The sequence below is a fragment of the Varroa jacobsoni genome, unplaced genomic scaffold (genome assembly GCF_002532875.2).
Source record: "Varroa jacobsoni isolate VJ856 unplaced genomic scaffold, vjacob_1.0 scaffold_332, whole genome shotgun sequence".
Lineage (NCBI taxonomy): Eukaryota > Metazoa > Arthropoda > Arachnida > Mesostigmata > Varroidae > Varroa > Varroa jacobsoni.
In genome coordinates, this window is record NW_019213234.1 from 319,280 (window position 1) to 331,681 (window position 12,402).

Here is a 12,402-nt window from a genome sequence, read left to right on the forward strand (position 1 = left end):
TAGATGGTAGGTCAAATGGAACCTCGTCATACTATGCGTCCGGAGCGTAATTACCTCTTGCCACAGGACACTATTAGTACTTTTTTTTCCCTCTATATACAAGAAAGCGCAGCGCATCTCATTTTTTCAATATGCCATACGCCAGATGCGATGTGGCTGCATAAATACCTTTAGCAGCATTTGTACACAACTGACGAGCGACGCAGCGCTCAACACGACGCAGAGCCAGTTTGCCAGTTTTTGCTCTTGTCGCTGGTGTCGTTGATGATGACGCTGCTACGGCCCCCGGCGCCATCTAGTTGTTTATGTACTACGTAGTGGTGCTTCTTTTGCGCACCCTAAGAATGGAAGATGGAAAGAGGGCTTCGTTCTGCTTTGTGTACAAACAAATGACCAGACAGCCCAGTACGTGCAGAAGGCGTTCGGAAGCAGCCGCTGAAACAAAAAAGTCGGTACTCACCAGTAAGTACCACAAGCGCAATAAATGGTACTTCTGCTCGTGGATGGCACAGCGGCGGAGGCGGCAGCATCAATGATTGTGCTGGGTCCAAGTTCGTGGATGACTGAGGGTTATTTGTAAGTTTAAAAGGATGTTTCAATGGGAGCATTAGTGGGTGCTCCCATTGAGTTTTCAGAAGATGACGCGGACAAGTTCAGGTATCTCGATCGATCTTTCGGTTGGGACATAGGTGTCGGGTGAGAATGTTGATTGGGCTTATATCGGTTGTTCATGTGGCTAATCAAACACAACATAAACCATAGCACGACTTATGTGATCTGGTAAGGGACGATAGTAGGCCATCGTTATTTTTAAGTGAATATTTATATTATATGAAATCAGCTTGTGGCGTGTGATAGGGTATCGAACGGGCATTTTCATACCCGAAGTCGGACAGTGGCACAGCCAATCGCTTCCTTCGAGTTTGATATACAAGTGGATAAAAGTGCCGAAGATCTTCTAATCTACGTAGGGAGCCAACACAATTCGCTTATGACATCAGACTACGACAACGTTTGACTAAACGAGCTTGCAGAATTCAAGGAAGAATCGTCTTGCGTAAATCTGCTGATATTTTGCATCCGACAGAGGAACGGATATCCGAAATATAATTTGTAGCTTTCATTCCAATACAATACATTTTCATAACCCTTGTCTAGAAATTTGACGACTGAATAATTCCAGTCGGTAAGCTCGGCCCCATTCAATACGATTTCTACATTCAATATATCCTTGTTCGAATCGACGTGCAGAGCATAATTATTATTACATTTCTTTTCGTTTACTGATTTTTTACGATTTTGCTTTTTTTTTCAAAGTTATGACAATAATTGATAACGAGCGTTTGTACTTCGTCCTCTTTTTAGCTCCTTGATTGTTCGCTTTGATATGGCAACGTTCTCTGACCTGTTCATATCTCTGTCGTTCATTGCAGATTCGAATGGAGAAGGCCGCAGCGCAGAATAACAACAACAACAATCTCGTCACAGCCAATAATAACAATACGACCACAGCTAATAACAACACGAACACCACTAATGCTTCCGTTAATAACACATCGAGTACAAATCTCAACAATAATAACAACGGTAGCGGCGTCCAGGCCACATCGCCTGCGCAGACCACGGCCGGAGCCGGATCTCCAGCCACCTCGCCGCCGCACGCGTCAAGAGTGGTGCACCTCCGTAATGTACCAAACGATGCCACGGACACGGAGATCCTCCAGCTTGGAATTCCTTTCGGCAAAATCACGAACATTCTTCAGCTGAGGTTACTAATATTAGGGTACTACATTAGAGACTAGTGACGGTGCAGTAATAACGTGTTATTAGTTAGTACGGACACGTGAGGTGGGGCTTAGGTTCAAATCCGGGACAGCCCAGTTTTTTTGCTTTACGAAACCTGAAGCAACAGTGCTTAACGGCGCCAACACCGGATTTAAAGTTCAAAAAAATATATTATTACTACACTTAGGGTTGTGCAGTGTGATGTTTATTATTTTTGTTAGTCGTTGCTATTATTGCAAGTAGTAATTATGGTAAATGTAAATTGTAAGAGTACGAAGGAGCTACCTAAAGAATTGAATAGAACTTGTATGTGATTAATTATAGGAGATTGTTTTGCTGGACAGTTTCATTCCTCTGATCTACTTCAGAGTTCGTTTCAAATCATAAACCATGCCATAAGCATAGAAGATGAATGTACTATCATCCCAATATATTGTTATGTTTTAATTTCTTATTCTAAAGTATGAGCTTCGCTGCTTTTTGTTCTGCGTTATTGTTTCAACAGGGGCAAAAATCAGGCGTTCCTCGAAATGGAATCCGAGGCTTCGGCAGCTCAAATGGTTGAGTACTTTGGCAAGACTTCATCTCAACTTCGTGGACGCACGATCTATGCGCAGCACTCGAACCACCGCGAGCTGAAGGTGAATGACAATAGCGTAGGGAACTCAATGTTATTGAACTCAACTCAGGTGGCGCTGGCAGCTGCACAAGCGCTCATGGGACTCCAACAACAGCACGGTCTTTCACCGCGCACAAATGGAGATATCGCCGGAGATCTCAGTCCGACGCATAATGCCGTCGGAACCGGAAATACCGTCTTGAGGGCAATGATTGAAAACCAAGTCTACCCCGTTTCACTGGAACTTCTTCATAATGTAAGGACAAAAAAAAAAAATGGAGAATGAATTGCCGTAATGATAGTAGCAGACTTTTCTCCTCGTCATGGTGCACTGGTAACGGTTTACCTATTAAAACTAGTGACCCTTGAGATGGTTTGCAGACTTACATTTTGTTTCGCGCTGGACCGAGTCGGCTGTCTGAACGGATGCTTAGCTAAACACGTGTAACAACTTGAAACCTGGCTAATTCAGACCTGAAACTAAGTCTATGTATGATAACTATTAATGACTTAATATTAAGCACTGTTAGTGAAATATGTAAAGGCCGCAATACTTGCAGGGTCCTTGTTAACATGCTTGGCAGGACTCTTATCATCGTGAATGTTATGGTATCGTAGGATAATACATCGGCAACAACATGACTTTGTTGCATAGCACCTACCGTATCCATAACAAATTGGTCTTTTTCTAGATGCCGTAGTATTCTCGTTGTAGGCATAACAGTACTGAAACGCGATATATACTTGAAGTTAATAATTAAATTGTTACTGTAGCCGTCATGAAAGCCGTTATGGAAAGAAAGACTAGTCCAAGCTTTCGGGTGGTCCAAAGATGGGGCCCCTAAGGTCAGTAGCGGCCAGGATAGGGTGAGTCTCTTTGAGACTGAATCGGTGTCCGTACGTGCTTTGCGTGCATTGGCCGTTGTGCTTTCATCGATGCTTTGGCTTAGCAACAAACGACATAAGAGAAGGCGGATCCAGGCCGCTGGAAAATACGTTACTGTAGGAACTGCAGTGGATAACAGCGTAGTCGCGGCTGGAACGTAAAATCAAAGCAGCATAGTCGAAGTCCAAGTGGCAGCTGGCTGTCGGGTGCTGAACGCCTGGGTGGCTGAGTGGGTCTTAGTACAGCGAAAAAGAACCGACCACTGACAAGGCTAAGAGCTGATCCAATAGTAGCCAAGTAAGAATAGGGAAGTAGGGCAACTGAAGCCCCATCGCAGCCCTGAGTTAACCTAAGCCCCTTATGGCCAGCACCTTCCGTCTGCGGGCTGCCCCCTCATATTGTTCTCACGTTAGCACAGTTTGCTCGCCGGCACTGGATGCTGTGGTGACCTCCCCCCACTTGGTTACATGACGACTCAACCTGTCGTTCGACCACCATCAAGAACTGAATCGTGATGCAGATTTGTATTCGGTTTGGCTTCTTTTGTACTGGACCCTGCCATTATCCTTGGCCCACAGCAAGCTCCAATTTGCCATTCAACACTGCCACTGCCACCTTCACTACAGTTGAGGCGTGGACGTCAAGCTAGGACATCTAAGTTGGAACAAATTCAAAGTCAGACTACGGGCCACAAGCCGTTTGCACACTGCGCAATGCGACGTACTTTGAGCTCGATCTGGGGGTGGTAAGAGAGAGGTTCTACTCGTATATCCATTCTGTTTCATGCCTGCTGTTTGACCCTTCTATATTCCACTGAATTAACCGCACGTTTCTTCCGTTTTGTTCGATTTCAGATTTTCAGCCGTATAGGAAAGGTGCTCAAAATTGTGACCTTCAACAAAAACAGTGAGTAATAGATCAAGGACTTTCAGCAGCGAATTGAACTGAACTACTTTAACTCCATGTTTGTAAAATAGTGATTCATTAGTATCGAGGTTAGGGAACAATGTACAGGAACGCTGGGGTTCACCTTGCAGGCTTGCCGTAGCCAAATCGATTAGTTCATCAAACTCGAATTATGCCACAGTTGCTATTGGTCAACTGAAATGCAGCTGTAGATGTTTGCGTGACTGTATATATAGCCAAAATCTTCGGCAAAGTTAAAAAACAAGCCAGACGCGTAATATTCGCAGACGCGTAATATTAAGAAGACGTCATTACGACCCTTCGCGATGACCCACCCTGATTTCTATCAAGTTTAACACAACCACGCCAATGTCTTAGTGCTGTAAAACGATAATGTTGTCTGATTCCCCTATACGACTTCCATATGAACAAATCAAGCCAACCCGGCTTCACGTCCGGCTTTGCACTCGCTACTGCAGTCGCACGTCTCTATAGTAAAGAGTATCGGAATAATCTATTCCGCAATTGGGAAAGCCGAAGCCGGAGTCGTATATCTACATAGCGAACTCCCTGGCGTCAACCGACGCACAATCGCTCGACAGAGAGAGTATTGCGAGCCCTGTAAAGAGTACAAGTGCGGCCGCGCCCCCCAGCAACGCTTACGATTGGTCCTGCGCTTTCTACTGTCGCTATTGCTGTTGTTATCACCAAAGCCGCTCCAGGTCTATCGTTGTGACCGACATTATATTAGGAGAAACCGGTGGAGGAAAAACAAGAAGCCTCTACTTTTCTAGTAATATTACCTTGGCTCCCTTTCAATGTTCAGCCCCGAATAACAGCCACAGTTTTGCTGGCGTTCGCCGGCAAGAGGCGTGCCGAGACTCAATTCCCCCCTATTGCTCACCTCGATCGTCTGTACTAGTTTTTTTTTTTCTAGTACGTGCGGCAGATGGTACTCTACTCATATGATATCGCGGCGCACAAGTTAAAGAAGCGAACAGACAAACTGGTCTATAAACTAATCGTCCGTTAGGCTTTTTTACCCGTAAGCAGCGAATCTTAAAACAGCTTCAGGCTTCGACAATGATCAAGTAGTTGACATCTGCCAACTCACTTGCATACAGAGCCTGCTGCATTACAATGAAAGCTAATTAAAGCGGTTAGATCTGGGAGTTTTTGCGTCGGCAAACGACGACGACGATGCAGGAAAAGAAGGCAATTTTACGGGCGAAGAGGGGCAATGGTAGACAGTAGCACGTAGCAAAACAAATACATAGCTTGGCAATGCTATAGGCCCGCTGCCCCAAAGAAAGGCCATCGACTTAATTGATGCGGAGCCAGTGGTCGCTACAGTGAGTTCTGTTAGGACACGGGCTTCAGCTAGTGGGTCCGCCTGAGGTACAGGTTGATGGATCGAAGGAACTGTGGTGTGAAAATTCAAGGAAGTGCTCCAAACGAATAGCATCGATTGCTGCTGCTCTAGCCGCCAGGCAGCTTCCTCTTGTAGCAGTAACCATTACCGCAGCAGCTTTCACTTAGCTGGAACCGTTTAGTTCCTTTTTTATTCGAAACCGTCAGAAGAAGCAGGTGCAACTAGACAAAAAGATGTGAGAGGTGAGCAAAGCTTCAATATGCCAAATGCTCCGTGCATTTATCCGAGACTGCGTTGATACAAGTTTATGGCAACGTCGCAGCCAGTGTCGTTTATGGAACGTGCGACGCATGTGGAAAATAATTGTTCAATAGACCCATTGGCCTGGCTTTAACTTATTTGTAAAAAAAAAAGCAATAACGCATACAGTTTTAACAATTCTGAGGATAGTGCTAGTCCCTGAAGCATTGCGGCTATAATATATACCATAGCTGCAATATTTTGCAGAAAACATAAGGTGGTGCTGGTTAAGCTATTTATTGATTGCCTTATTTACAGTGAATAATAATAAAAGTTTATAATTTGTTCGGACGATATAATAGAGCTAAATTTGTAATACATAGCTTTCATGTAGACTATAATATGGTGTACCTATATCAAAGACTGTGATTATTCAATGCCTGTTCAAGAAATTTATTATTTACAATGCTACTTTTCAAAACCGAAAGAGACTTCTAATAAATAAAGGATTCTCACTGCTATAGTCGCTAATTGTTTTTTCAAGTTACTTTTCAAGCTATTGGTTTAACTAATTAGTTGATATTTTTTTCCTGTCCTTTTTTATAGACACGTTCCAGGCGCTAGTTCAGTTCTCGGACGCGATGGCCGCCCAGGCCGCTAAAATGACTTTGGACGGCCAGCACATCTATAATGGATGCTGTACTCTGCGTATTGAGTACTCGAAGCTGCAACAGCTAAACGTAAAATATAACAACGACAAAAGCCGCGATTTCACCAACCCGTCACTACCTACAGGGGATCCTGCATTGGACACGCTGGGCTTAGCCAACCCGCTTGGCATGTTACACTCGCCATTCGCAGGCCTTAGTTCGCACCTTTCGGCAGCGTTCGGTACACAGGGTCTTCAGGGCCTACCAAACATGCAGAGTCTACCCGGACTGGGTTCGTTCGCACTTAATCCGGCCGCTCAGGCCCTTGGAGTTGCCGGTCTCAGGCTGCCTGGCAATCCGCAGTCGTGTGTGCTGCTTGTTTCGAACCTCAATGAACAGGTAATTTTCAATAATTAGAAATGAGCTAATCGAACAGGATTTCCAGCAATTAGATGCAGTGTTTGGGAGATAGTGTCGTCTTCAGAAACTGCATTAGACGTCCGTCTGCTTTATACAATCGAAATCCCTTACAAAAATAGATAGATCGGCTTCATACGTTGAGTTTACCAAGCTGTGCTTAGCAGGTGCTTATAACAACACAACCTATTACCTAAAATTAGTAAGACGGTAATGCTTTAGGAATATTATCTTCTTTTCGTTAATGGCCTTCTTTGTGCCGAGCATCCTTATTAGGTGACCCGAAAACAAAATTACTTGTTATTCCTCCCTGCGCCCCCAGAAATAGTTCATTGATACTCTTATACATCGTATTATATGTAATCCACTTACTCGCTCGTGCTTCTATTTTATGGTTTCTGTTTAACATTGACTTCCGCTGATCTTTTTACACGTACTTTTGCAAAATACTAGCGGATCTATAGGTGCGCGGACCTGCTCTGCTTTTTTTTTGTCGTTCTGAGCCCGCTTTAGTGACAAATACTTTCTGCCAGTTGTTGTTCTTCTATCATACCCCTCTCGACGAACCGCTCTCTGTGCCCCCTCTTTTTTCTAGCTATACCCTGTACTAAGTATTTATCTTCTGTCATATATATATATATATATATATATATATATATATATATACACACACATATAATGTATATATATACATAATGTATATATATGGTGATCTCTACCCGTTCCCGTATTTCGCTCGATCACTTCTTAGAAGAAAAATTCTTTCTATGATGGCTGTCCTTCTATCCTCAGTTCTAACAACCCATTTCCTCTAAATTTGATCACATAAGTTGTCGTCATTCAACTACTACTGTGATAAATTACTGATCGATTGGTAAATCTTGTTCTCATTAGGCCTAACCGTGGTGTTAAGGTAGGCATGACGGGCAGGCTTTTCGTGCGTTGGTATAGATTACGCCATCGACAATACGATTTTCATTTCACCAGCGCAAGATGTCTGGATAGGTTGTATTTATATAGCGAAATAATCTCCATATTATTATTATTCGTCGATAATATATCTATTACGTGTCATTATCGCTTTCCTATTAAATTTTTTTCAATTGTTTCATCTGGCCGAACGAACTTCAATCTGAAGTTACAGTGAATACGATTAGTACATTGATTTTTATATCATGATCAGTCAAATTGTCTACTTCCAGTCAATCAAAGGCTGTTCTAGTTGTTAATTAGTGAAGAGGATGGCAAATAAGGATTTTACAAAATACACTTATAATCAATCTATTGGGCTGCTACAAGCAAATCCGGCGGACTTTGAAATTGAATAACTTTTAGTACCACTAGCAGACAAAATTTAGTTGCTAAATGTTCTCATTCTCCGAAAATTTGTAAATAAGAACCAATTGAGTTTACTCAAGGAGAAATAAGTTTAGAAGGGAAAAGTATTTTAGCTTAGAATATCAGCGCTCAGTTGTCAACTCTTTGTGCCTCGAAGGCCGGTGCATTGCAACTCGCTTTGACCGAAAGCACAATAGTAGTAAATAATAGTACAATAGTTGCAAGAACGAAGATTGGAGTGTTGAAAACCAACGAGGAAGTGACCGGATGTTGGAATCCGAAGGACAAAGACGCGCTATCGCAGTCGACGAGGCTTTTCCCTGGCCTGGAACCTAAGAGCTACGTTTACCAAAACTGGCATTTCACGTGTAACGCGTTACGGAATTATAACCTAAATACTGAAAATGCGTAAGACGTGAATTGATTCGAGGTTAATTGGGGGTGCCTATGATGTATCCTACGTGCAATTTGGGAAACTTTAATCAATAAAAAATCTTCCTGGAGCATATGGCCGCCACAGGCTAGGCATGATGCAACCTCATCCACCAGCCGGAGAGTGACCAGGCAAGAGAACGGCGTCGCCTTGTAGAGACATCAAGTTTAATGCTAGTATCGAGTAGATTTGTATGTGTGATGATAACCGCACTTGTAACGGACCTCAGTGCTATAAGCTACTATGATATATTCGCGAAAATAAAACAATCAATGCAGCTTGCTATCTCGAGTCTGTCGAGGGATTTGTGGGTCCTAAAGGACGGAGTTTGATTGTTCGAAGACAACGTTAGACCTTATCGCCACAGATGAGTTACTTTGTGGATTGACCAACGTCGGATTCAACCTACTTATTCTCTTCATTTAATCTATGAAAAAGCTTTCCATGCCCTAAAATGGCAGCTGGTAGGCCAGCATTCCTGCTATCGATTTTACTTCTAAACTAAAAAAAAAAATCGGTTAGAGAAAATGTATATGCGGGCGCGAATGGTAGGTATATGGCTGTCCCAAGGTCGCTAGAGCGCAGAATCAAGTGTGTAATGGAAAGTACTTCCAACATGTACTAGAAAATCGTGAGTAAACTCCAATTTGTTGGATTCGCTTGTAGAAGTCTAATATCTAATTAAAATGATGTTTCATTCCCATTCAGATATGCAACAAATGAATGAATCAGTCAGTCACTACCTTATCTGACGATTATTCATTCCTCTTTTCTTCTTTATAATTATAATTGCTGCTATTCCCGCCATTATTACTGTTCTCTATGACATGTATTGTTCCGCTATTCACTATCGTTAAAATGCAAAAAAATGGCATTTATTCCTAATCATGAAAACAACGATCGATCAATCGGTCACTTGTTCGTCAGTTAGTTCGTAATTTAGCCGTTCACTTAAACGTTCCCTGATCTCCTGTTACTCCTGTCGTTCCTGCTGCTGCTGCTGAATCCTTTTCTGGTGTGTGTGTGTGTGTGGTGTCTTGCCCACCCAACCAACATTCGACTCATACGGTTCGAACTCGACATCTTCGCGCCATCTGCCTGCTGCAGACCGTCACTCCAGACGCCCTCTTTACGCTTTTCGGTACGTTTTTTCGGTCGATTTTTATTTGTATTGTTTTTTTTTAATCCTCATTTTGCCATCACATCTGTCATATCTCTCGTCTCCCGATCGATCTGGTAGTTTGGTTTAATGACACAAAGACACATACAGACAGAAGGAATGATCCGGATCAGGTGAGGGGCGAAGGTTTATATACATACATATCTCAAGCCAATCATTCAATGATCTGGCCTACCTCCGTGGGACTTTTCGGAGTCATCTGATAATGGCTCGTCTGCTTCATTTGACTGTACTTCATACGTTATCGACCATAGGGAGGAGTACGCATAAAATCTAGTCATAAAAAGAAACGCCCACCCACACAAAGCCATGACTAGTAGCAATAAAAGCTTGAATCTATTATTTGGTTTAACTGAACTACATTCTGTATTCTCGCATCTATGCATGATCGTAAGAACACACAACTAATTTTGTTACCCCTGGGCTTATTCTTAGCCATCTGCTTATTTTCATTTCATGACACATCTGTGACTACCTAACATCCATCATAGTAAACTTGTAGCAGGCCATAGCATAGTTATTAAACATGTATGTCATAATATTTAGTGTTGGTTGTCCGCCAAGAAAGTGTTTAGATTATACTATTGCTACTACCACTTTCTTTCTTAGTGGGTTCTATTGTATTCTACAGTACTGTTGAATTTCTCGATATTCACCGATAACAGTCCTACGCTCCTTATCCGAGACTCCGTTTTCCTACTTTTTATTACTAAGTATTTTAACTAACATAAAAATCTATTTGACATCCGCTTCATCGTTGTAATTTCCACATCTCTGGTTAAATGTAATGATAAGCCATCTAAGTTTTATATCTAATCGGTGGACCAGAGAAAGTGGAACTTTTTATTAGTCAATTTAGGCTTTCAAGACCGCTACTATTTTCCCGTTTACCTGTTTCTTTTTTATTTAAATTTTATCGTTCGATCAAACTAGAGCCCTTAACGTGACATAATTAAGAGATGGCTCTCTGCCCTGTGGCTACGGGCCTCCCATTCGGATATCAGACCCGTCAAAGACGCATGTTCCTACTGATCCCTCTCCAGCTTTATGGTCTTCGCAATAACATTGTAATTGTAATAAATGCCGCCTTCTATACGTGACCTTAGGAGTGTACGGGGACGTGATCCGCGTAAAAATTCTGTTCAACAAGAAGGACAGCGCACTTATCCAGATGGCTGAGCCGCAGCAGGCACAACTAGCCATGACGCACCTGGATAAGATTAAGCTGTTCGGCAAGCAGTTACGCGTTACACCTTCAAAGCACCATATGGTGCAACTGCCCAAGGAAGGACAGCCCGATGCCGGCCTCACCAAGGATTACATCAGTAGCTCACTGCATCGTTTCAAGAAGCCAGGTTCGAAAAACTATCAGAACATCTACCCACCTTCAGCTACACTTCATCTCTCCAATATTCCGTACGTATAATAAAGCCGACGGGTCTAGGCTTTTAAATAATTTAGTTATCTATATATATATATATATATATATATATATATATAAGGTTATCTATATGCATACATATGCACACGTTTTCTAGGAACTGTTTACGACAATTTACGTACAATTTACTCAGTAATGGATGTGAATGTATAGATACATTGAGCTTTTTTAAACAGGAAATATAACCTATTGCTAGAATTAGTCATCTATACCAAATCAGCATCTGTTGCTGACGGCATCAATTTCAAAACCGTAAAATGTCACAAAATAGGATATCCACAGTTACATATGTATATACACATTTATTAACCTGTTCTATATGTTGTTTCTCTTTCTTTTGATGTGTATAATAATGTTTCGCAGGCCTACGTGCAGTGAGGAACAGATTCGGGAGTCGTTCACGAGCTTAGGCTGTGGCAACATCGTCGCCTTTAAATTCTTCCCGAAGGACCGCAAGATGGCGCTTCTTCAACTACCCTCAATTGAGGAGGCGGTTATCGCTCTGATCAAAATGCACAACTTCCAGCTGTCGGACTCATCGCATTTGCGCGTCTCATTTTCAAAGTCCACCATCTAAAAGCATCAATTATTACTACCACCAACCAACGTAATCCATCAATCAACAGATCAACCAATATCAAAGACAACAACAACAACAGCAACTTGTTACCGATCAGCCACGACCGCAAAGTTCAGCCCAGTCCATTTAGCTAAATCTAATATACGAGATACAACGTTAGACGGAAAAATCGTTGCCCAATTAGGCAGGCCCATTTCAGGTTACCTATGGACCGCGCTAGTGTTCATGAAACACAATGGCAGCGACAACGGACACGCTGGCATGATTCAGCGTTGCCCTGCATGAAGCCAAACTGTTTATATGCGTCAGCCTACGCCAGCCAGGACACGGCAGGGGCGAATTGTTCCAGCGGTCCGAAACCATGCAACCCACCAGCGTAGCCCACCCCTTACGTCGCCAGTGATGAAGCCCTTCATGTCCCAACTAGCTTTCATGCGAAACATAAAAGATATACCTTGACGCGCGCTCTTACATAGCAACGGCCACAAGGGACCAAACAAGCAACATTCGTTGGCTAGTCGGGCGTTAAAAGGACATAAGGCCTTCTCATTATAT

At 42.7% G+C, this 12,402-nt stretch overlaps 1 protein-coding gene across 20 annotated transcripts in view; it reads left to right on the forward strand.

The window, feature by feature from the left end:
• The window catches only part of heph (polypyrimidine tract-binding protein 1 heph), a gene marked incomplete at its 3' end in the record, with an annotated part of 317,749 nt that extends 305,347 nt beyond the window's left edge, over nt 1-12,402 (forward strand). For 19 of the 20 annotated variants that reach the window (XM_086967904.1, XM_022831472.1, XM_022831482.1 and 16 more), the window contains 7 exon segments: nt 1,434-1,768; nt 2,291-2,660; nt 4,145-4,196; nt 6,415-6,857; nt 9,754-9,787; nt 10,933-11,242; nt 11,631-12,402. In XM_086967904.1, coding sequence (XP_086824030.1) covers nt 1,434-1,768; nt 2,291-2,660; nt 4,145-4,196; nt 6,415-6,857; nt 9,754-9,787; nt 10,933-11,242; nt 11,631-11,844 — 1,758 coding nt within the window. 20 annotated transcript variants of the gene reach the window in all.